The sequence below is a fragment of the Brassica napus genome, chromosome A1, assembly GCF_020379485.1.
Source record: "Brassica napus cultivar Da-Ae chromosome A1, Da-Ae, whole genome shotgun sequence".
Lineage (NCBI taxonomy): Eukaryota > Viridiplantae > Streptophyta > Magnoliopsida > Brassicales > Brassicaceae > Brassica > Brassica napus.
Genome location: NC_063434.1, coordinates 30,767,936 through 30,792,516, shown reverse-complemented (window position 1 = coordinate 30,792,516; position 24,581 = coordinate 30,767,936). Strand labels below are relative to the sequence as shown.

General features: G+C 37.0%; 5 protein-coding genes across 7 annotated transcripts; 3 read left to right on the top strand and 2 right to left on the bottom strand.

Annotated features, from left to right (window-relative positions):
• The first annotated feature begins 383 nt into the window (after window positions 1-383).
• On the top strand, window positions 384-4,578 carry LOC106375309 (beta carbonic anhydrase 1, chloroplastic-like). Of its 2 annotated transcripts, none has more exons than XM_048776304.1 (10): window positions 384-1,158; window positions 2,489-2,550; window positions 2,677-2,826; window positions 2,921-2,969; window positions 3,063-3,179; window positions 3,307-3,360; window positions 3,606-3,691; window positions 3,783-3,888; window positions 3,970-4,128; window positions 4,426-4,578. In XM_048776304.1, the coding sequence occupies exons 2-10, from the start codon at window positions 2,498-2,500 to the stop codon at window positions 4,462-4,464; spliced, it is 813 nt and encodes a 270-aa protein (XP_048632261.1). In that variant the 5' UTR covers window positions 384-1,158; window positions 2,489-2,497; the 3' UTR covers window positions 4,465-4,578. The 2 variants fall into 2 exon arrangements, with proteins under 2 accessions (XP_048632261.1, XP_013670635.2); XM_013815181.3 differs by having other exon boundaries at window positions 384-1,412.
• Window positions 4,579-10,116: 5,538 nt separating this feature from the next.
• Window positions 10,117-11,953, top strand: LOC111212937 (homeobox-leucine zipper protein HAT5). 2 transcript variants are annotated; one of them, XM_022714575.2, is made up of 4 exons: window positions 10,117-10,509; window positions 10,602-10,732; window positions 10,830-11,069; window positions 11,371-11,953. In XM_022714575.2, exons 1-4 carry the CDS (start codon window positions 10,431-10,433, stop codon window positions 11,734-11,736), a joined length of 816 nt encoding a protein of 271 aa, XP_022570296.1. In that variant the 5' UTR covers window positions 10,117-10,430; the 3' UTR covers window positions 11,737-11,953. The 2 variants fall into 2 exon arrangements, with proteins under 2 accessions (XP_022570296.1, XP_022570295.1); XM_022714574.2 differs by having other exon boundaries at window positions 10,118-10,509; window positions 10,599-10,732.
• A 143-nt stretch (window positions 11,954-12,096) lies between these two features.
• Window positions 12,097-21,005, bottom strand: LOC111212935 (methyl-CpG-binding domain-containing protein 9). The gene is made up of 10 exons (XM_022714571.2): window positions 20,339-21,005; window positions 19,637-20,225; window positions 18,446-19,552; window positions 17,661-18,341; window positions 16,927-17,229; window positions 16,424-16,759; window positions 15,957-16,055; window positions 15,205-15,639; window positions 12,824-14,854; window positions 12,097-12,727 (listed from the first exon to the last, which is right to left on the bottom strand). Exons 1-10 carry the CDS (start codon window positions 20,842-20,844, stop codon window positions 12,419-12,421), a joined length of 6,396 nt encoding a protein of 2,131 aa, XP_022570292.2. The 5' UTR covers window positions 20,845-21,005; the 3' UTR covers window positions 12,097-12,418.
• An 845-nt stretch (window positions 21,006-21,850) lies between these two features.
• On the bottom strand, window positions 21,851-23,054 carry LOC106433439 (photosynthetic NDH subunit of lumenal location 3, chloroplastic-like). The gene is made up of 3 exons (XM_013874270.2): window positions 22,687-23,054; window positions 22,240-22,526; window positions 21,851-22,156 (listed from the first exon to the last, which is right to left on the bottom strand). Exons 1-3 carry the CDS (start codon window positions 22,958-22,960, stop codon window positions 22,058-22,060), a joined length of 660 nt encoding a protein of 219 aa, XP_013729724.2. The 5' UTR covers window positions 22,961-23,054; the 3' UTR covers window positions 21,851-22,057.
• Window positions 23,055-23,125: 71 nt separating this feature from the next.
• On the top strand, window positions 23,126-24,381 carry LOC106433429 (mediator of RNA polymerase II transcription subunit 11). The gene is made up of 4 exons (XM_013874257.3): window positions 23,126-23,313; window positions 23,375-23,439; window positions 23,546-23,662; window positions 24,002-24,381. Exons 2-4 carry the CDS (start codon window positions 23,386-23,388, stop codon window positions 24,176-24,178), a joined length of 348 nt encoding a protein of 115 aa, XP_013729711.2. The 5' UTR covers window positions 23,126-23,313; window positions 23,375-23,385; the 3' UTR covers window positions 24,179-24,381.
• Window positions 24,382-24,581: the final 200 nt, after the last annotated feature.

Genomic DNA, 24,581 nt, shown 5'->3' with positions numbered 1-24,581 from the left:
TATATAAAATATACTACAAAGACGCCACGTCATAAATTCGCGAGCTCCTATTGGCATAATTAAGCTGAATATTACTTCAATAACACTTCTCTCTATATCCAATAGTACTCAAGGTATACTTCCTTATAATGGTTTTGCGAAATTCAATGCTCATTTCATTTTTTTTCTATAATCAACAAATAAAAGCCACTTTCGACACAATTTGTTGACAAAAAAAAAAGACACACTTTGTGACAAAGAGAATGTTGACATTATGTTGTGTGTGTTTGCATGGAAATGTCGTCATAGTTTTGCCATTGCCGCCCCCCCCCCCCCCCCCCCCCCCCCCCCCAACTTTTACATATAAAGTCGCAAAACCAACCCTTAAAGCATTTCTCGTTTGTCTTTCTTCTTCAGTTTTTTCCCCCTCTTTTAACATGTGAATCAAAAGCGGAAGAAGCGCGTACTTTACTCCCTAATTTGGCTTACATATGATTTTTAGCCATGGAATGATGGAAAATTTGAGAGAGAGAGAGATATACAATATATCTTTTAATGGCTTTTCTCTCTTTTAAGTCTTGTGATTCCTCTTTGTTACATGTTCATGCTAAGAGTTTTCACTTGTGTTTGTTGTTTCATAGAATATAACAGTCCATGCATAGGCCTCTCAATGTAAATCATTTTTTTGTGTGGTCATGTAGCCCTTTTTAGCCTCATGATGGACATCTTCTGAATTTCTGTAACAAGAGCATGTCTCTGGCCTTTGGAGCGCTTAGAGAAGTATCAGTTATTATGGACCACAAACAATGGCCTGGGATCTAAAGTGGATGGTGTTTATTAAAGATGAGAGCCTGAAGAGGGTAAGTGAAAGAGGCTGATCCTTGTTTTGGTGATAAGGGACGTTATCCTTTACACCCATTGAGACCTTTTATTTTCTAAAATTAAACAAAGAAAAAAAACAAAATGAAAGAAGAAGAGCATGCAACATTCCTCATCCATAAAAAGAAAAGAAACTTTCTTATTCACCTCACCCATCGCTTTCATTATCCCCGTTCCCAACCTCACCATTCCCATGAGACACCGTTCTTTTAAACGCTCAAATCTTTCACCTCAGATATATATAATAAAATTCACTTCAGTAGTAGCTACAACATTCATAGACAAAGTCTTATTACTACCGTAAGTATATCTCACTCTCACTAACTTCTCTTCACCAGAAAATGTCGACCGCTCCTCTCTCCGGCTTCTTCCTCACCTCTCTTTCCCCTTCTCAATCTTCTCTCAAGAAAGTCTCTCTTCGTTCTTCTCCAACTGTCGCCAGCCTTCCCTCCTCCTCTTCTTCCTCCTCATCCTCATCCTCCCGTTCCGTTCCAACCCTTATCCGTAACGAACCCGTTCTTGCTGCTCCTGCTCCTATCATCACCCCTTACTGGGTATACATTTTACATTCATATCTCTTTTCTTAACCTACATTCATTATTACTTGCATATATAGCTACATTGCTGTTTTCGTACTACAGGGTTGATAGATAAATAGATAGATAGGAAACAAAATTATCCTCCCGTTGGATTTTCTTTAACTTATGATATGAAAACCCAATAATTTCACAATTTACTAATTAATTTTTGTGCCATCTCGTTAGATGATTTTCCTACGTTTCTGTCATTTCTAGAAGCTAAATGATATTACTTTGTTAGAGGTAGTCGAAGCACATATAACTAAAATGAAAGACTTGAAAATTCTACTCAGTACACTTAGTGTTATCCTTCAAAACCATATCTTTAAGTAACGGTATACATTAGTTACATACGAAACTTCCAAAAATCCTGGAAACTCTCATGTGTTTCTTTTAGTTATTTAATTTAACATTTCCTTTTATTATCCTCACTATTCTTATAATCCGTGTTTTATTTTTGGACTTTATCGTACCGAAAGAAAAATCCAAACCAAGACTAATGTAATTTATTAAGTGGAGTACATTTTTTTGTCCCGACAATTTATAACACGTACGTTCTAAATCGAAATATGGACTGAATCATGTTTCATGTGTAAAACAATATTGACCTCAAAATTTAAAAGGCGTTATGGCAACTCTATTCAAAATCCGACATTTTTAAATTGGAAGTTGGGATCCACGTAGGATCCACGTGATAACAGAAAATAATTTACTAGTAGCTTTAACAAAACGATTTATATAACTGAGACGTGTCTCTGTGCATATACCATATGTGATCGTGTGGAGCATAGTAGTGATGAAGTCGCCATCTACAGTTATTTATTAAACCTACCGATTTCGCTCCTAACCACATTACCGTTCTTCCCATCCAACGTTAAAATTAATTATACTAACTACCACAAAATCGTACTTTATCGTATAATGTAGTTCTTGAATAGGTTGGTTATAGTTTCAACTTTAGCGCACACGACCAGCTCCTCTCTGTATTAATTAGTTACTGCTATGACATTTTAATTATATACATTTTCTTAAGTTGGTCAACAAATTTTCAGAGCGAAGAGATGGGTAGCGAATCATACCAAGAGGCCACTGAAGCTCTCAAGAAACTTCTCATGTAAGATTCCTATATATATATATGTATCAACATCTGATTATTTTTAGTAGATATAAAAAGGATATAAACTAGGTACAATGTATAATCTTGTTTAATTAATCGGATAATATGTATAAACATGGACAGCGAGAAGGAAGAGCTAAAGACGGTAGCGGCCGCTAAGGTGGAGCAGATCACGGCTGAACTTAAGACAGGTGCCCCCTCCGACAAGAAAGCTTTCGACCCCGTGGAAAACATTAAGCAAGGCTTCATCACTTTCAAGAAGGAGAAATACGAGTAATTATTTGTATTTTTATTTTTCTTAATTATATATCACCCATCAGATTAAAGCTAGATTTTAACTAGTTTATATTAATATTTCAACTTGCAGAACCAATCCTGCTTTGTATGGTGAGCTCGCCAAGGGTCAGAGCCCTAAGGTAATTAACTTTTATATAAAAATGAATAAAAGTGTACAGTTTATAAACTAGAGATGGAAAAAGTAATATGTATGTGTGAATGTTGCGGTGTAGTATATGGTGTTTGCTTGTTCGGACTCACGTGTGTGTCCATCGCACGTTCTCAACTTCCAGCCAGGAGATGCCTTCGTCGTCCGTAACATCGCCAACATGGTTCCTCCTTTTGACAAGGTTTAGCACTTTTTTGCTTCTGTCTCAGTCTACCTAGAACCTTCTATTGATACAGAAGTGCTTGACTTCCTTCCTAAGGGGATATGACGTTGACCTTATATTTGTACCTTTTTGCTAAAATTTGCAGGTCAAATACGGTGGAGTTGGAGCGGCCATTGAATACGCTGTTTTGCATCTTAAGGTGAACCATTCATTTTATAATGGGCCGAACCATAAAGGGTCATTAAAACGGGTCGCCCTGGGGTGTACCCACCTTCATGAGAAAATGTTGTATACATTTCTGATGTATACAAATTTTAAAATAGAGAAATATACATACAGTTAACACCTTAAGAAAAACAGAAAATACCGAGCTTCATCAATTTTGTACTTAGTTTTAAAATAAAACTCTAATTGTTTTTTTATTAAAATTCATTAATATTGTAGGTGGAGAACATTGTGGTGATAGGACACAGTGCTTGTGGTGGGATCAAGGGACTTATGTCTTTTCCCTTAGATGGAAACAACTCTACGTAAAATCTCTTTATATTCAATTTATTTATAATTAACACCAGTTTTTTTTGTTATCAAATGAGATTTTTCAATGAACTATGTTAATTACAGTGATTTCATAGAGGACTGGGTCAAAATCTGTTTACCAGCCAAGTCCAAGGTCAAATCAGAAGTTGGAGATTCAGCCTTTGAGGACCAATGCAGCCGATGTGAAAGGGTACACATATAGATAGATGTCCACATATGCATATCTTATATTAAAATGAGATTCTATAATATAAAGTATGAATTTATACAGGAGGCAGTGAACGTTTCACTAGCAAATTTATTGACATATCCATTTGTGAGGGAAGGACTTGTAAAGGGAACACTTGCTTTGAAGGGAGGCTACTATGACTTTATTAAGGGTGCTTTTGAGCTTTGGGGACTTGAGTTTGGCCTCTCCGAAACTAGCTCTGTATGAACCAATCCATCGTCATCATCATAAACATCCATCATCATCCTATGTTTATTCGATATATATGTAATTTGTAATGTGCTTAATTTGATCGTGCTGATTTGTTTTTCTCTCTTCCTCCCGACCTCTTTCTTCATGGTTTTCAACTTTCATACAAAAAAAAAAAAAAAGGAAACTCAGATGATATATAGATCTTGGGGTGGGATTTATAATTATGAAAAACTGAGTTTATTATAATGTGAATCAGATCGGTTGTATCTACGGTTTGATATTTTTTTCTTCTATGTTGTTTGATAGGTTAAAGATGTGGCTACCATACTACATTGGAAGCTGTAGGAACTCTTTGAAGCCTTTATCCCATTCAACCAATCATCTTGTTGTTTCCATGTCGCTCATCATGAAATAACCATTCGCGTTTTATTTAATAATTAAAAATGAATATTGCATGTAGCTGGTTTTTCATTTTATGTAAAATAAAAAATTGAAACCTTAGGGTGAAAAAATAAAATAAAAACTAAAATATACAATTAAGTAATTTTTGTTTTCTTTTCAAGATTTTAAAATAAAATAAAACAAAAATCTGAAGGAAGTGAATCGTAGATAAGGCGTCTTCAAAACGTCTCGTGTTAAACAGACTTCTGACAAATTTTATTGCCAACCAGTTCTAAATACTATCAATATACTAAAATCTATTACATGGTCTTTCCCTCCTAGTGCATGTTTACTCCCCCTCCTCTCTCTGTTTACACTTTTTTTTTGTGTATTCACTATTCACTACTAAATTTATTTATTTATTTTGTTTTTTCACTACTAGATTATATATACATGCAGTTGCATATTAGGATATAGAAAAACGACGTTAGTGAAACTTTAACTTTTTATTTAAGTTTGTGAAGTGGAGTATATCAAGACAATTAACACCATCAGTTGAAGTATTAAACCATACTAGTATTTAATAAAGGGGGACAGCCTGTCATATCTGTAACTCTTGATTTGTTTGCAAGTTCAGGATTCTAAGAGTATGGATTAGGCATGGGCGTTCGGATACCCCTTCAGATATGGATACTATCAATTCGGGTATCGATTTTTTTGGATTTTGATGGTTTCATTCGGGTATTACAAAAACCGGGTCGGGTTCGAGTCGGATCCTCCCGGATCCGGATGGGTTCGGATTTTATCCGAAGTAACCAAATTACTCGATTTGATTCGGGTATTTTATATCCAAATTATCTGAACTTATCAAAAATAACTTAAAATCCCAAAAATACTCAATTTATATAGTTTAAATTTGTTATTTTTTGTCTAAAAGTAACCATATACATAATGTTATTTGAGTGTTTTTATCCAAAAAATCTATTTTTATCTATAAATACCTAAATATATATGATTTATATTTTTAATTTTAGGTATTAATACTATTATAAATATAATTTAAAATAATATATATATATATATATATATATATTTATATGTTTGGATACTCATTCGGTTCTCGGTATGGATCGGATTCGGTTTTAGTTTTTCGGGTTTTTCAAAAATGGTCCCATTCGGATATTTAGGCAGGATCCGATCGGATCGGGTACCTTATTTTTTGGGTCGGTTCTGGTAAATACTTCGGGTATGGATTTTATGCCCAGCTCTAGTATGAATGGGAAGTGAAATAAAATATGGTTCCTACAACAAAGCACAACATCCATTATTTTTCCCCATTCATGAAACTTTGCAAATGAATTGAAAAAAGTGGAAGAACCACAAATAGTATAAATATTTTTGTCTTTTTCTAAGAAAAAGTGGAAGAATCACTTAATTTTAATATACATATCAAAAAGAGTGTTTCATACTATTTTATTTGTAAACGACCTTTTAGTTTTGAAGTTATTTTTTTCATATTTTTGTGATAATTTATTTTTGTAACATAATATTATAGTTTTTTTATCTTGAAAACTTATTTCATTAAAAACTATTTTGAGTCTTGTATTTACACCATGTTTACCATGTGTATGTTTAATTTAATATCATATTTTATTTTTAACAATATGTAAATTTTGTTCATTTAAAAAAAAATTGATTTTTATTTTTAAATTATATATGTTACATGTATATATATATATATTCTTATTTGATATTATACTTATTTTTAAAATATGTTATTTTATATTTTGGATTTTTTTAAAATATTTAAAAATTATTAATGTTTAATTAATTTTAAATCTTAAACAATTATATATGTATTAAATTTATTCTTATGTTATATTTTGAATATAAGTTTCATATGTATAACATTTTATATATTAATTTTGTAAAATAACAACTTTGTTTTATTTAAAGCTTGAAATAGTTATATATATATATATATGTGTGTGTGTTTAAATTAATTTTCTCTTATATTTTGAATAAAATTATATTTATATTATTTATTATTTATTAAAATAAATAATTTTACATATATATATAAATGTGTGTGTTTAAATTAATTTTCTCTTATATTTTGAATAAAATTATATTTATATTATTTATTATTTATTAAAATAAATAATTTTAATAATAAAAAATAATTTTATATATATATATATATTATTTAAAATTTATAATACTTTGAACTGTTTTTTATCCAGTTTTACCTTTGAACATATGTTTTGGATGGTTTGATACACTTGACCCATTCTCGATCCGCTTGATTCACTCTCGATCTGTTTGATCCGCTTGATATGCTAGATCCACGATACTTGATCCGCTTTTCTTATTCAGAGCCTAAAACTTATTTTGTCTTACTATCAAGCCTAGTAGACTAGGTGAGTAGGTTGCATCTTGAGTCCAATATTAGTGACATCTTTAATTAGGTCAAATCCAAACGCAATTAGTTTTCTCTCGTTCGTATGTAAGTGAACTCATTTTGTAGATACTTTATCTCATGCTATAATGAAATCAGTCTTTAATACGGCATTGCTGATACTGTATAACTTAAAGATGCATGCTCTGTTGTACTATATGTTTCCTAATATAAACACACCAGGCTGCCCACGGAAAATAGAAAACAAGTTCATGGTTTATTATTACTTCACTATATATTTATCATTCCTAAAAGAAGTTTGTTTTATACTAGATGCTTTTTTCTATATATCTGGAATCAAAATTTCTTGATAAATTTCAGAATTTTGTAATAGACAAGACTTGTGTATACGTGTATGGCTCGAGATGGAAAATTGTATATCAACCACTATTTATATACAGTGAAAATTGAAAGATCATACCATAATGAATGGACCTTCTCAAACGAAAAGACTGAATGTACTTATTGTATAAATTTAAAATTATATCCTTTTCTCTCTGAAAATGATATATTGGACCTGAAAAAGGTAGCTAGTGTGAATATCATGACAGAGAAACGATTTCCGATGAAAATTTACTTAAAGCTTCGAATTTATTTAGTTATTATAAGTCTAATAAATTGGAATAAGAAAAAAGAAAAGATAATGGAGGAAACTATTAAACTATGAATGGTGCTAACACCTTTATAGATTGATCGTCTTTTCATAGAACCACACACATGGCGATGATCGACACTAATCCACTACCAATACTTGTGGCGCAAAGTCATTGTTTTTTTTTTGATAAAAAAAAAAAAACAATGACGAAAAAAATAACTTTCATTGGCGTAAAGTCATTGTTACTCTCAGGTGTTCTGCTTCTTTTCTTGTTACTTTTTTGCTTCCCTTCTTTCTGAAAAAACAATAACTTTCGCAAATCCAATTTTATTTACAGTTTGTTTTCCCAACATTTACAGGTTAGTTACAATGCACAAGTGAAAAAAAATATAGGTCATTCATAGACGAAAGAACCACCAACTACACAAATAATGTGTTTTCATGCATTTTGCAACATTTTTATAAAAGATAACCCATGGAAATATGTCGAAATTGATGTTTTTCTCCCAACATTCTGTTTTTTTTAGTTCTCATAATTTTCCATTGACTATTTATGCCAACCACTTTTTGGTAAAGCAAACGAAAGAGAAATAGAGAAAAGTCTTTTGCTCAAAAAAAAAGATAAAGAAAAAAATCCTTTTTTTGAACACTGGAAGATTATATTCATCAAAGTGAAAAAACATACAGATTGATACAGAGCCGGCGAGTTTAACCAACACCCCCGGAAACAAAGCCAGCGGATGAAGGATAATCCCTGGAAACTAAGCCGGCGGAAAGAAGATAGTTCCTTTTTTGGGAAAAATAGAAAAAAAAAACATTTAGGCTCCAAATGGTGACGTGCATAACAACTACAGAACAAGTGCGGTGCGATTGTAATAATAACAAAAATATATAAGTATATGTAGAAATTTTTATTACTATTCATGACAGTGTGATGCGAGACGATTTGTCATTATTCAAAGCCTTAAAAAAAATTATTCAATGAAAAAGATGGCACCATTTCATGGCTTCTTAACTTGATTGTGAAGGAAAAAAAAATAACAAAAGGAAAATCTGTATTGCAGAACGATTTATATATGTAGCATCTTAGAGCTTACAAAGTAAATAAGCGTAGTATATATTAAATCATGGTATGATTTTAGTTCCTTAATATATACTCTATATTTTTAATTTCTAAAACTAATGCTTTCTCTCTTTTTTTTTATTCTTGTTTTGGTGCTAAAAAATATGGAAATTGCCACAAATACCACATTCATAGTATTATTTTTCATGTTTACACTAACCACTTTTACCCTCACTTTTAATGAAGGATAAAATACAATTATATTCCTAGGGTTAACTAATCTAGACTTAGAGTTTATAGTTGAGGGATGGGGTAGCGTACATACTCATGTAATTATTTATGCAACTATGCTAGCATGAATATGTGTTGATAAAGTCTTAAGCATGCATATATGGAGTATTTGCATTTTGGGTAGCTGAAGAGTCGAGAAGAAACTGATGAAAATGAACCGAGGAATATATATCATGTATATAATTTTTTGGATATTTACTTATTACTTGTGTCAAATTATAAACTACCACTCATCATGTTAATAGAATATAACTACGTTCATCAATGAAAACAAGAACCCGAAATGGAAAGAAAACGAAATAGTAAAAATTAATAATAACGGAGGGAGAATATTTCATCTTTCTTCTTTCTTCTCTGATTTTTTTTTTTTTCTTCTCTGATTACGTAAGAAATCATCGAATACAGAAGACAAGACGAAAAAAATGCGTAGGGATTTGAGTAATAAACACAGAAAGTGATATCATATTTTCAACTTAAACTAATACGGCCATAACCAGTTCCATTGCACCTAGTCTGTTTTTCTTCTTCTTCATAAGGTGACATGAAATCGATACTCGACAAAATATCGGTTTTTGCATACTTTTATGATTTTTTAATTTTCTTTTAAATTCATTTTGAGCCGTAACTGGACTTGACACTGTATGCAAAATTAATCCCAATGGTTATTGCTTAACCTTAAATGTAATATAAAATGACAGAATATCGTGCAAGATTGCTGCAAGGTTCATCAAGATTAGGGAAAAGAAATAGGAGTGACGTGAACTTCGATTACTACTAAATTTTATAATGAATGGAAAATAATATGACAAAGCTGTGGAAAAATGTAAAAACACAGGATGATGATGATCGTTAGATTTTTTTCAGATCAACCGGCAGATCCGACACGCACCCGACCATCGAGCATGCACCCTATTTAAAACACTCTTGCCGAACCACCACAGCTGATTAAAAAAAAGAAGTCTCCATTTTTTTTAATATTCCATATAGTATATTCAGAGCCAACGGCTAAGATCTGTTTCCAAGTCCACTCGCCAAAGAAAGTGGACCCCACTGAGCTCAAAAAAGTCCACTCCAGACTGTAAAACCCAATCATATTCGAACTACCAGAATTTATAAATATACAGTATAGGTTAGATGAAGAGAGGGGGTAATAGGGTCATTTAACAGAGATTGATTGCGGTATAAAAGAGCGCGCTTCTTGAAGCGTATGAGTTTAGCAAAGCCAAAGGGTAAAGGAAACTCTCTCACTCTCTCTTTGAATTTAATTGAGATTTAAATGGTCGGATAAACCATATTTCGAAAACTCTGGTACTCCCTCCGGGGGTATTGCAGTTGATGATGGGATTTTGCATCTGTCCGTTGGAATCTCCGACGAGATTACTATGGAGTACAAGCTTCTTCCGCCATAAGATCATCATCATCATCTTCTAATCCTATCGGGTCTTTCTCTTTACTTTGAGCCCAACCCTCTCTCTGTTTCCTTGTTCATTTACATCTGCTATTTTCTTTCTGGTTAACCGAATATGGAATCCAATTCCTTTTTCTTCGATCCTTCTCTCTCCCATGGCAACATGTTCTTCCTCAATCCCGCCGCCGTCCAAGGTCTTTTCTTTTTCTCACTCTAGAGTTGCAATTTTTGAACTTTGCTTTTATCTGAATTTTATACGTTTTTTTTGTGTGTGTTTACAAAGAAGCAAAATCGATGATGACAACGGAGGAATCATCAAAGCGAAGGCCCTTCTTTTGCTCCCACGAGGATCTCTACGACGATGACTATTACGACGATCACACACCCGAAAAAAAGCGTCGCCTCACTTCCCAACAGGTTTCCTCATGTTTTTTTATTACCTGTAAATCCACACACTATTTGAACCGAGTAGTCTTTAATTATTAGAAAATAATTATTAATGATTTCGTCTCAGGTGCATCTGCTGGAGAAAAGCTTCGAGACGGAGAACAAGCTGGAGCCAGAGCGCAAGACTCAGCTTGCCAACAAGCTTGGTCTTCAGCCTAGGCAAGTTGCTGTCTGGTTTCAAAACCGCCGTGCTCGTTGGAAAACCAAGCAGCTCGAAAGAGACTTCAATCTCCTCAAGTCTTCTTACGACCAACTCCTCTCTAACTACGACTCCATCCTCAAGGACAACCATCTCCTCAGATCCGAGGTCTTTACATTCCCTTTTCAAACGTAAATGGAGTATTAACCTCTGATTAATAAAAAATGATTACTGCATCTATTTTTATGCCTTATTGGTCCAAAGGAGCAAAAGCATCAAATGAGAAAAAGGATATGCTTTTCCTTCTTTTTTTTTAACACAATCAGAAAGAGACATTGGGAATCAAATCAATTATACAAATTTTAGAAATTTAATATTATCTTCTTATGGGAGGTTGCTTGTGTTGACCCCTTGTGTGTGATTAAAAAGTTTAAAAGCATCTTTCTCTCCCTTTTTTTTGTTTCCACAGGTGACTTCCCTGGTAGAGAAGCTCCAAGCCAAAGAAGACACAACTAACAAGCCACCGGGTCAAGTGCCCGAAGCAAACCCCCAGCAGCAGCTTCATCCGGTAAACATGAACCAGATCGAACCGCCAATCAAAACAGAAGACCGGTTGAGTTCAGGGAGCACGGTACTAGACGAAGACGACGCACCTCAACTACTAGACAGCTGCAACTCTTACTTCCCTATCATCGCACCCATCCACCACTCGGAGGGACATAACAACCGCAACGGCAGTGTTAATGACCGGAGCTGTTTCGTTGACGTATTTGTGCCCACCACTTCGCCGCCGCACGGTCACGGTGAATCATTAGGATTCTGGGGCTGGACTTAAATGCAAAATACAATCTGTATTTTATATTTTATGTTTGTGTTTTCCTTAAAATACAGCAATGTCGTTTCCATGTTGACGTAATGCTGCATAATTTGTGGACGGGTGGTGTGATTCCCCAATTCCACGGTATTTATCACTTATATATAAATGTTACTGTGAAAACGTACGAATCTATGTTTATAAAGTCAAAAGTGAAAAATATTTTATGGTTCGATAAGTTCACTGGTTATTCTACCCATCGGAACCTATACGCAGAAGAAGAGAGATTGAAGCCTCTCATAATCTTCCATTCACTGTTTATAGAGCGAGAGAGATATATAAAGAATAAAAGTTTCCGTTCTAAAACATCAAATCAGCTCATGTCTGAAAAAAAAGCGGCTTTAATACTACCACTAGTTAATTCCACATTAGTTTGTCTTCTACATATATGTATGTGTACGTACACATACTCTCTCCGCTCATCCACCTGTTAGACCCACTTTCAACCCCCCCCCTTCAATTCCAAGAACGATCTAAACCACCAAACCGGATCTCAACATCCCCAACAGACTGAAACATTCCCTATATCTACACAAACACACATTGATTGGCTCCACTTTGATTTAAAAAAAAAGCCACCATTTCCGTTTTCATGTTCTTGCACGCTCAAAGCTTTTCTACTTGTGTGGTTTCAAGTAAACTGTTATGCTCCCTCAGGTTCTTTCCTTTTCTTACCAGACCTTCTGTTAGCTCTGCTGCTTCTTTCTTGTGGATCTGTTACAGGTTGTGACTTCTGCTCTTGTAAGCCTATCTCCTTTGTCGCATCCATAGGATCTGATTGAGTTATGGTTTTATCGTACATAATCGCTGCATCGAGCGAGAAGATGTGAAGGGATAGCGCAGAGAGCGTCGAGATTTTAGCAGCCGCTGATAGAGAAGACCAGTACCACCATTCATTTTTCAAGTACTCTGTCTTTATCATGTCTTCTACCACAATTGCTGCCTGAACCAACTGAATATCAAAAAATGTCACATTAGAAAATCCAGATTATATGGGTGTTATATAGAGAGGAGTAAAAGGTATATTATATATATATAAGAACTAAACCTCGAAAATGCTTTGTGCCGATTTAACAAAAGCACGCCAAGCTCGTCTACGGTCTGGATGTGATTTCGATGGTCTTAAAGCTTCTTCAGGTAGTGCCACATCCATATCAAGCAAGTTGGTTTTAAGGAATCTGAAAACCGGCAAAGCTTTGCCAGTAACACGTTTCAAAGAAGCCTGTGGAACCACACAGCAGCCTTTTAACCCACTACCTGTAGACTTTTTGTTCTTTTCCTCTGACTTGTCACATCCCATTCCGCTCAGTTTATTCAGCGGATTGCCAAGATCATTTGTCACAGATCTGTCCAATGATTCAGAATTCAAGCCTTCACCATTGGCTTCAGAACCAGTAAAAATCACCTGATCCCCTGAATCACCACCATCTAGCTTATTGCAAGTGGCCGATATGAGCATTGAGTCGTTAAGATGAATAGATGGCAACGGAAGAAATGTTGGACTTCCATTTGAACCGATCAGACCAATCTCTTTAACCAAATCTCTGTTAGAATCCTTTGTCACAAACTTGGAGCAGATCTCCTCAAAATGGTATGGGGAAATAGATTCTTCTTCTTGATATCTTATCAACCCAGAACCAAGTTCAGAAACATTGGATATTTCAGCTTTATCTTTGCCAGCGCTAGACTTTACACTAAGATAATCGGATTTCAGGCTTTCTTTTGCTTTTGAAGAATCAGATTTTTCTTTGCCTTCTTCAGTTGCTAATGAATAAGGAACACACTTACTCTCGGCGTGCTCCTCAAATTCATCATCACTTGCAAATGTTTTGTGGCATATGAGGCAGTGAATCATAGATGGCAAAATGGATTCCAAGCATTCGCATCTACACAGTTTCTCTCGCTCTGCACACTTTGTCTTCTTCCCCCGTTTTTTATAGGTTTCGATCTCTAGTTTGATGCATGGACCATATCTCTTCTCCATTGCCATGGCAGCCTTGGTCACAAGATCCCCAGCCATTATTGGAGAGGACGAATTCTCAGCTTGTTTAATTTCCCTTTGAAGATCCCCAAATCGTATCCTTTTCCAGCACATAATAGACTCTCTCAACTCTCTTTCTTTTGGGTCATCATCATGAAGCCATAGGACAAGCTCACTGATCTCCGCTTCAGTTTCGTAATATGTCCAGGGTGAGACCATTAGTCTTCCATGGTCAACGGCATGGAGAAATGGGGAGGGAACTTTTGAACCTGTCAAATCAACTTGTACAGCTTTCTGCAACGACATGCTTCCATCAACCAAAATACGAGGATGTTCTTCTGCGAAGTAGCAACCCCAATATAGACGACCACTACCATCACTTCCCAGAAAGTCTCTTCGTATAGATTGCCTTAGAATCTGTGATTCTATGCTTCTGATTGATTGCTGCAGATTCTGTATTTCATTACTAGTGGCATTCAAATCCTGTCGACAAGCCTGCAACTCTTGGGAAGCCAGAGAAGATGCATCATGTGCTGTCTTCAATTCCGCCGCATTAGGTTTTATAGAGTGTGTTTCACGGTTCTTTCCAACTGATTTGTCCAAGGTCTCTGTGGTATCTTCTATTTCACAAGACATATGATCCGTTACCTCTATTGGCAACTCGTTCCTTCCAGGGGATGTAACTTTTTCTGGGGTGTGAATTTTGTTCTCACTGGAAATGACATTTGACCCTCCAGTTTGAGCATGGGTCTCAATCGGAGCTTTCCCCTGATTATTGGTAAGAAACGCAGCAGAGGACGTGCCATCATCATGAGGAACCTTCTCTCCAACATTCTCCTGTTGTTGATGACGTCCATGGTGGTCTGCAAAGCTACTTGAATTTTGTGGTTCGCCCATCTCCTTTAGAATACTAGGTTCAACCTTTGCGAGTTTAGCCGTCAGAAATTCTTGCCGCAATTTTGTGTTTTTCCATTCTGAGGAAAGAGAGCGCAAATTCTGCTGCATTTCAATTAAGGCTTCGGCACATTGCTCGAGATGTTGATGAACAAGGGATGAGCTAAGCAGTTCATCGCATAGAAGCTTAAGCACCAGGATTCTCTGCATTAAAACCAAAAGAAATTGACCAGATTACTAACAGCAGCAGGCCCATATGCTTGTACTAATTTTAAGACAAAGAGAGCTACAAAATAGTTTTTGCGCACTAATCTTTAGTCACTTGACTCAATTTAACCGGAAAACTATACGGTAGAAAAATAAATATCTAAAGACTTCATTCCTTCAAAAAATCCACAACATGTGCAAGTGTCAAATATAATAATAGTTGCTACACATAAGCTAAGGATCACAACATGACAATATAATCATGATATTCATCTCCATAATGAGAAGGGAAAGGTGACACATTTCAAATGAATGACCAAAAATGAGAGAAGAGGTTCAAAACTTACCTCCTCAGCACTGAACTCCCAGTAGTCTTTTTCGCCCATCACATCTACCAGACGAGCAGCTGTTTCCATAGAAGCTCGGGTAAGTTCCCCCTGATACTTTCTACGTTTCCGCCGTCTGACTAGTTTGTTCGATTCCAAAGCATCTTGAGCCATGCGCTTGGCAATGACACATGAGGGACAATACCAATTTCCATCAGGAATTCTAATAAGAGGGGGATTCAAACAATATGTGTGATACTCCGCATCGCATGTATCACACAAGAGAACACTGTCATCATCTTTGTCAACGCCACATATTTTACATACCCCCTCATCCCACGGGGCCTTGGGAAGCTTATTTACTGAAACAACAATGTCCTTAATTTCCTTCCTCATCTCTGCACTCAGACATTCCAATTTTCTGTAGTCCATAAGTTTCTGAGCAAGTGGTAGAACCTATATCAGCAAACAAATAAAGGCTTAAAACTTGAGTAAATAATTGCACTCGACACTGCAACTATTTCTTAGGATAACATGCATACAACTCCTGGAAACTGAAAGGCAAGCACAACGATAATTCTACAAGCACACAAAAGGAAAAACCCTTCGAAAGCATCTAACTCTGATCTCAAAGACCTATAACTTTCACAAACGATAAGCCTTAACAAAATTTGTTTGATGAGACTGTCTCGACCATTTGACTTCAAGAGGCTACCAAGCTGTGAACATACGTTGTACAGAGCATAGCAGAAAAGGGAGAAAAAGACACAAACCTCGGCTTCGTATAGTGACTTAAATTTTTTAGACAACTTTTCAACCAGTTCTAAAGAATCAGGCTGATCCGCATACATAACACGTATACAACTCCACAGCTGCAAATCAGAAAGTGAAAATTAGCATGTCATCCATGAAACAAGATAAAGTTGCATGCATAAACAAAACGGAGTCCACGAGTATACCATCACAATGAAATTTAAAAAATAAGTCAAGCATGTACTGGCAGACTCAATTGGTTCGATTTCTAATCATAGCTAAAACGTTATCCAACAGCTGAGCAGCTAAATTTATGGGTGTTAACACTTTTACATTCATGCATCCAAATGAATAGTGCAAAACTAACAGCACAAAGATGCAATACCCAAAATGGAGATGTGTCACTTTTAGAAACTAGTTCTCATATCGCACAAAAAGCATCATGCCATCAATTGCAGAAAAATCAGACAAAGAGGGAGAATCCTACCTCAAGAATATCCTCAAGAAAAGCTTCAGTTGATCCGTCATACGCACCGACAGCCAACCGCAAATCAATAGTTCTAAAGTCTAGGGGACGCGAAACCATTGCAGGTGATCCCAAGAGTCCGTCATCATCATTATCATTTAAATTCAGTAACTTTCGCCCCAATAAAGTACAAAACACTTTATCCTCGTCTACAGCTGCAACATCACGCAACACAGCACGACATTTCTTCATAATGACATCAGAAACACCAATAGACGTCCTCTTTTTGGTTCCTTTGACAGACTTCTGCACCAAATCACCACCTCGAACATCGGCTAGCAATGAGAGGACAGCTTTCTGTATTCAGTAAAGGGAAATAATATCATATGTCATCAGACTTGAGATTAAATCACCGGAAGAACAAGTGACAGAAAAGGGAATTCGAGAAACAAGAAATTTCCAATTACGCAATTCAAAATTTAATGTACTTCAGGAGGGAAGAGCATTGGTTTTAGAGATTGAACCTTTGTCGGTCCTGATGCATTGCCTTTATATACTTCTTTACTGATGGAATGCTCTAATATCTTCTTTGCCCACTCTGGTGGATTTCTCTCTAAAGCATCATAGACACACTTTCTGATTCTAGTCCCAACATTTGTTGGAAGCTTTCTCACAGGTTCCAGAACCAGTGCCCATTCTGGAATATCACCATTGCAAGCGTTTGTCTCAGTAGCATCAAGGCCATCAGAATCATCATCTTCCACAGAGAGAACATCATTTTCTCTTGTCAAAGAACCAAATATTTTTTTAATAGCCTCTGCAAGTAACTGAAGATAAAGAGTTAATATGTATACGTAAATCCAAAGATCATTCTGTCTCTGTGAGAGTGGTTTAGGAATGTACGTATATTAACACTCAACAATCAAAGACTTGCCCGGAAGTTAATACTCATAACAACACAAAGCAAATCGATTTTTCAGACTGTATAATTAAACAGGACCTTCGGGATATTCAAGAGTAACAGAATATGAATGTCAAAATATAGAAGACAAAAGAACTTAACACTCTAGACTCACCTACAATTGGAACATATCTTCTAATAAGCTTGAGAAAGATCAACCTGACTATAGAACATTTGAAGGCCAAGAAAAACCGCACATAGGTTCCGAAAGAGACACTCAATTTGTGATCCCGTCAACCAGTAATACAAGTAAGATATGTAACCCAGAAAATAAATAGAAAAATAACAAAAACATACCATTGAATCGGCTTCCATCCCATCCACTCCTGTAAGTGAACCACAGAGCAAACCACCATCCCCTTGTAAGCAACGGAATACCTTACCACTTTCACGAGCAGCAATCTCCGCTGATTCGAGGTTCCCATCCATTGATAAAAGAGACAAAATGTACCTACGGGCCAATTCAGGCCATGTGAACTCGTTAACAGGAAGCATATGCAGCTTATTTCTTTTAGCAGAAAGTGTACTGTCATCCTTTTTCCGTCCCCGTCTGGATCTTGATTCTCCAGAATCAAAGTTTGGATCAACAAATGCAGCTACCTTGGATTGCAACTCACATATTAGCACTTGCAGAAGCGAAATGTGAGTCTTTGTTAGAAGTGCACCCACGCACGGCCCACGAGAGGAATTTGAAATGTTGAACTCAGTAGAATCCCCTGCTTTCGTCTCTTTTAGTACAGAAGCAAAGGTATTTTCCGAAGAAAAAGGTTGGCGAGATTCATCCAACAAAGATAAAAATTTAGTAGCTGTACGATCCTCATCACTAATGTTCATCTCACTTCTATTAACTTCTTTCCCAGATTTATCAAGAAACAAACCATCGAACACTGGATTGACAATCTCTTGTTCAAGCTTCTCAGGGGAGAAAGCCTCTCCCAAACCCAAAATTTCACGGAAACGCCAGAACACTTCAGATACCTGATCAGGCAAACATAAAAATGAGTGTTATACATGTGGCAGGACTTAGTGAATGGAGGGGTACTTTGTAGATTACTATATAATAAAAAAACACATGAATGTACCTGAAGGAAGTCACCAACAACCACAGGAGGAAGCCTCAAACACATAGGCCTCCCGGGAGGAGGGTGTGGATTGCTGAAACCATGACCACCATTTAGTTTATGCCTTTTGGCTTTCCGAGATATCTCACCAAAAACTTCTTCCCTGACATTTTCTCCAACTTTTGGATTGGCAATAAGCGCTCCTTCTGCTACAGTTACAGAAACAGAAGAACTTCTAGTCTTCAGAGACCTATAATTTGAACATGATTCGGCACCAGGCATACGTTCAATCATTTCCTGTACAAAATCTGCATCAAGCCCAAACCTGCTTTGATCCAGCCACCTTGACAAAACATCAACTAGAGATGCAATCTCGCTATTATCCTTTCCACCACATGTAGCACTGTGAGGAGCCAAAGAACAGCAAAATCTTGACAAAGATAAAATCACATTATCTTTCTCATTTCTTGTATCCCAGTTGATTTCCCTCGTTTCTCTGTCAACATGCTTGCAACGGAAGTTCATGGTACCCTTGTGCTTCAGGACATTGGAACATGCATCAACAAGTTTTTGAGACACCTTTTGCCATGCAACAGACAATGAATCTTCTTCCACAATAATATCGCCAATCTCAACCTCATGCTGCTGATTATAGGATAGAGTATTATTTAAGTCTACTTGAGAAGAACCAACTTCCGAGCGCAAGCAATAGAATGTACTGGAGAAACTCTTCTCCTGTAAACAAGACAATATATCATCTCCAAGTGGTGGCGATGGATCTGAAAGAAGGATTTCAACAGTGTCGTCATCATGTTCTTGAATACTGTCTCTCCGATCACCTCGTTTGTCAATGTTCTGTTCCACCATTTCATCAATCTTTGGGCAGGAGAAGACAGTTGATCCAACTGGAACAAATGATTTAGAGCATGGTGACCGTGTAATCTTGAAAACAGGCCCAGAACTACCACCAGATACTTCACAAGTAAATAAAGACCCCGTGATTTTATCATGCCAGCAGGACTTATATCCTATTGGATAAATCATGTTGACATTGTGGTAAGACTGTCTTATGTCAATTCGTCCAAGCGAGAGGACAAAGAAATCTTCAAATTGCATAGGAAGTCCTTTCTGAAAGTCAAAATACACAAACATGAGGGTTTAAAAACAAAAAAAACAAAGAGAAACCAGTTGAGAATCGAAGTCTACACTTACATTAGCTTCCTCACAACCGCATCCATTATTCCCAGAGCTAAGAGATTCACCAGATGAAATGGCAAAAGGGGGCATCGTCTGACCATTGTATGGAAAACGACTGAGCTGAGCACTCACTGAACTACCCTTTAGGTCAGGGAAACTATTGTTTGGCCATCTTGATGTCTTTCTTCTCTTGGGCATATTCAATCTTTCTTGAAGAAGAGAACTCTCATTCCTGATATCAGTATCCATACAGCTGTAGTTACCATTAGTTGCCAAGCCGAGATAACAAGCAACATCTTGTATTGAACTAAATGTTTTTCCACTCGGAGAACAATACACTGGACAGAGATGATAGCCATTTAAAGGCTGTTTAAATTCGACATGCCAACCATCTTCTAAAACTCCGTGCCTTTCAGATATGAAATGCCTGAGATTTTGCAACAAGAGCTCGCTTGGATCCAAGGATGGGAATCTGATGGGCAAAGTACTGTTGCCGAGGTTTGATGGGAAGCCAAAACCTAAAGTATGTGCTCTACCAGGATCCAGAAAGCTTGAATGCGTCATTGAATGTTCAAAAGAGTTCCCCATGGCCAGCATATGCTTTCTGGAGAATAAAAAACAAACAACGAAGCACATGAGCCATCAGTGCTTTTCTTGTCAGTTCGTCAAAAAATAAACCCTAACGAATAGTCGGAAAATGGAACCACAGCTGCGTACCTCGAATCTGACGTATCCTCGCCTCCGTATCCCTCGGCATCACTCGGCGGCGAGGCGTTCATATCCAGGATGAGCTTGGACTTCACCCCCAACGGCCACAGTTTACTCCTCCCGCCGCCGGCAACACAGTCGCTGCACATCCAATCGGCGGAAGGAGCAGCCTCCACTCCGTCGTCAACACAGCTAAGATGAAACCCTCGCTCGCAAGCGTCGCAGACTACTACGAGCTCCATCGACTCCGGCCTTCCACAGGCGCCGCACGCGGCATCCCGATCCGGCTCAGGAACCTCAGCAGGGGCTCCAGGCGCTGGGTCCGGATTATCATGAATTGACCTAACAACTTCAACGGGCTCATACTCTCCGTCATCGTCCTGAACAGCGCCGCCGGGAGTAGCGCCGGTAGGGATTTCGTTAAGATCGATGCCGAGAAAGGAGCGATTATCTTCGTCGAGAGCGGCGCTCCTGGTCTCTCCGAGTTGCTTTTTCGTAGAATCAGTGAGTTCCATTATTCGATTAGGTTGTTGAGATCGAGCATTGCCTTTACATTTGAAGACGAAGAAAGAAGAGAGTTAGAAGCGAAAGAGGTTTTCTTATTAATTTTCTCTCCACTTTTCCCCAACTTCTGTTTCGACTTCGAGAGAGAACGAAACAAAAAAAACGTGAATTATCTTTAGCTTCTTTTTCTTTTTTTTTTTTTGTGGGCGTTTTAAACTTTCTTTTTTCTAATTTACTCGATTAGTAGTAGTTCGTTGTAGCCTTAACAACAAAGGTAAAATGAGATTATTGTTGTAATCGGCATATTTAATTCCATTTACGTAATTACATGATAGCAAGGAATGAGTGTAAAATATGAAAAGAAAATAGTTACTTTAGATTCTTGCTTTTATATTTGAATAATATATTATCACATGATAATTACAATTTTGAGTGTGGGGGTGGTTTCATTGGTAAAGCGGTAAAAGATAAGTAGGAACTAGGAAGCAATGGACCTTTAGTGGTCAAAAATATGTTACTGTGTCAGAAGAAAGGTAAAGAATTTAAAACCATTGGCATCACGAGGAAAGTAACTCAAGGAAGAAGGTGTAATGTATACGTTAGTGATACTACTAATCGCTTTTTCTTTTTCTTTTTTTTTAATACTAAAGCAGTCATTTGTATACCAATCTGCAAATCATTTGGTACATTAATCTAAGATTGTGTCAGGATATAACTAAGAATTGACTACCTAGCCTAATCAACTGATTCGTCTAGTGGACCAAATGTTGATATAGAACCTGCACACAAGCCCAAAGCAGGAACGTTACAATGATCAGGGGCCTCTTTATCAAGTTTTCTAACACAGAGTCGACTAGATCTACCTGTCCCAGTAGAAAAGTGTACAATATTGCAACAAAATAGTTTGAAACGTGGTTTGTTCCATCAATGTACACATGTTCTTGTAACTTATGTCAATGTGTATACTCTCATTCATTAATGTGTGTAGAAACTATATATAAGGGTTGGGAGATAAACTGATCCAAACAGCTTAAAACAAGCATTTATACATACAAGAGAGTTGGCTAGATTATCATTATCCCAATATTACATTTTTCTTATTAACTTTTAAGGTTTTCTTTTGGTGTTGACTTATGCAAGATTACATTTCATGATCATAGAGTGTTATCCACCATGAATGAATGATCTTCAGCAGCAAGTAAACCAGTGAAAACTGAACTGGCTTCAGGCCATTCTGGTCATAACCTCTTGAAGAAGAAACTTTGTATCTTTGTAACACGATTCTGTCTCGGCTAAGTTCTTCGTTTTAGCTGCATCTTCAAGCTGTGTAGAAAGAAAAAAAAAATACATCAACACTCTCTTCGGATAAGAGTAAACCAGATGAAGACTGGTGTTAGTGGTGATACCTTTTCAAAGTTGTCGAACAATCTGTTGGCCAAATCAGTGAGAGGCTGCTTGTCTTGGGAGGCAGCAGCAGAGATGAGATTGTCGAAATCGTAGAACAAGAAGGTGGATTTAAGCCTCAAGTACTTTTTAACATAGTTTAAAGTGTCTGGTCCGATCAAATCCTCCATAGCTAGCAGATCGAAAGCATACTTTTTAACTCTATACGTTCTTCCTTTGGTCCCGATGTCAGCTACATACACTCCTTTCTTCAAGAACGACCTCGTCCCTGTCTGCTCGTTCACGATATCTGAGGAAGAAGAACAAAACCGAAATTTTGTCAACTGAGCAAGTTGTACGGCTCTGAAGTTTCGAATTTTGTTTAAGGACAAAGTCAATATCCTCTTCAGCAAAGAAATCAAGAACCAAGACGAACTTATCAGATTCTCCATCAAGAGAAGGTTGCTTACTGTTGTAAATAGGAGGAGTTGGAAGAGGACCATCGATCCAAAACCCATTGTTGTCTTGTGCCAAAGAAACATTATCACCGCCGAAAGTTCCAGACAGAGCTATGGAGACAGCAAATCCAAGTGTCATCATCCGTCTTGGAAGCTGTACCGAGTCATCTGTGGTGGTTTTCCTACAAACAAACCCGCTCGATTTTACGATTTTCCGAGTCTCACGTAGTTTAGATATCGAGAGTAAAGTGTTGGTGAGAGTGTTAAGGTCTATGAAGTGAGCCATTGATTGTAGTCACCAGAGGAAGCTTGGCCCTTTAAGGATGAGCTTTCTTCTGTTCTTGTGTTGGTTTCGTTTTTTCTTTTAATCCGTTGATAAAAAAGAGGGAAGCTGGTTATCACAAATACTCTATCTGAACGGAGGGGGTGTTTCCGTAATTCAATACTTTAAGTGCGTGCTGTTCTACAAGTTACGAAGTAGAATTCGTGCCGTTTTAACGTGACAAACTTCTTTTTTATCTTCTCCTCTCCGTCGCGGTTCTTCATCCCGCCGTCTGATTATCCGATTTCTCCGTGTTCTGTCTCTACCAACGACGTTTCCTCGTGTCTCCCTCTCCTGTGTTCCAAAGCGCCATTCAGGTACTCCACTGCTCCGATTTGGAATTATTGGTGATTAAAATTCCAGTTTCATATCATGTAGAGAAATCGTGGATGGATCCGCAGACGCAGAACACTTCGTTGCAACGCCTTCAGAATGTAGAGAGGGTGAGATTTGTAGATTAAATCTCAGACAATGGAACAAGCATTTATATATAGTTTAAATCTCGGACAATTGGAAGTTTATTTGATTTGAATCTGGGCCTGGGCGCAGAGAGTGGTAAGGGTATTGGATATAGCTGGAGGAGTGATGGAAGAGCTGGCGAGCCCTTCTGGGCCCAGGAAAGATTTCGTCAACAGCCATTGCCGAGAGTTCATGCAATCCATCAAGGTTCATTACTCTTCTTCTTCTTTTCTTCACTTCACCTTATAGAGTCTTGTTGAGCTTTAAGGTTTATGAATGGTGAACTTCTGATATTTCCTTTGGATTCTACTGCTACCTGTTTGGGACACAAGTCTAGATTATTAATGCTCATTTCTAATTTCATCTGTTTTGATAATCTCGTTGATCAACAAAACAATTCGGGCTCTCATTTCACACTAGTCTTGCTTAAGGATTACTTTGATTGTGCTAACCACAAATTTTCAGCTAACATTTGGATGTACAGATATGCTTTTACATTATTGCAAATCCATATGACAACATGAACTTGTTGTGAAATTTTGGCAGGATATTCAAGTGACACTAAGGGAAGAGATCAAAAGCGCCTGCGAGTACCGTCCCTTTGAGAAATGCGACTACAACGCAAGGATAGCTAATGAAATCTGCTTCCAGAAGCTTGAATATGTCCTCTCCCAGCTTCATGATCTTAAAAACACCGTTGACCGGTATCCTTCTTCCGATTGAACTCGTTATGAATCTCTCTTTTGCAGACTTTCTATCGAGTTTTGTTTTTACAAAATCTCCTCTATGCTGGTTTTAGTTAAATATTTACAAAACTCTTCCTTTGAGCAATTATGATGTAGTAGTTTCTAGAATAATACAGGCTATCCTCTGCTTGTGGCACAAGTAAGCTTGCTTTTCATAAATGTATTTGATTTTGCTAAAAAGATTAGGTGAAGTTGGTTAGACCATTCACATGCGATGAATTAGATGCACCAATTGGGAGTTAGCCACGTCAGCTTATTTATAGAACCTCCCCCAGACCAAAGCTAGCAAAGGGTTTAGTGAGAACCGGTACTTCTCTGTTAGCGGTTATGCCGGTTCATGCTCTGTTTTTATGCCAGCTCAAGAGACGCGTTTGATTGGT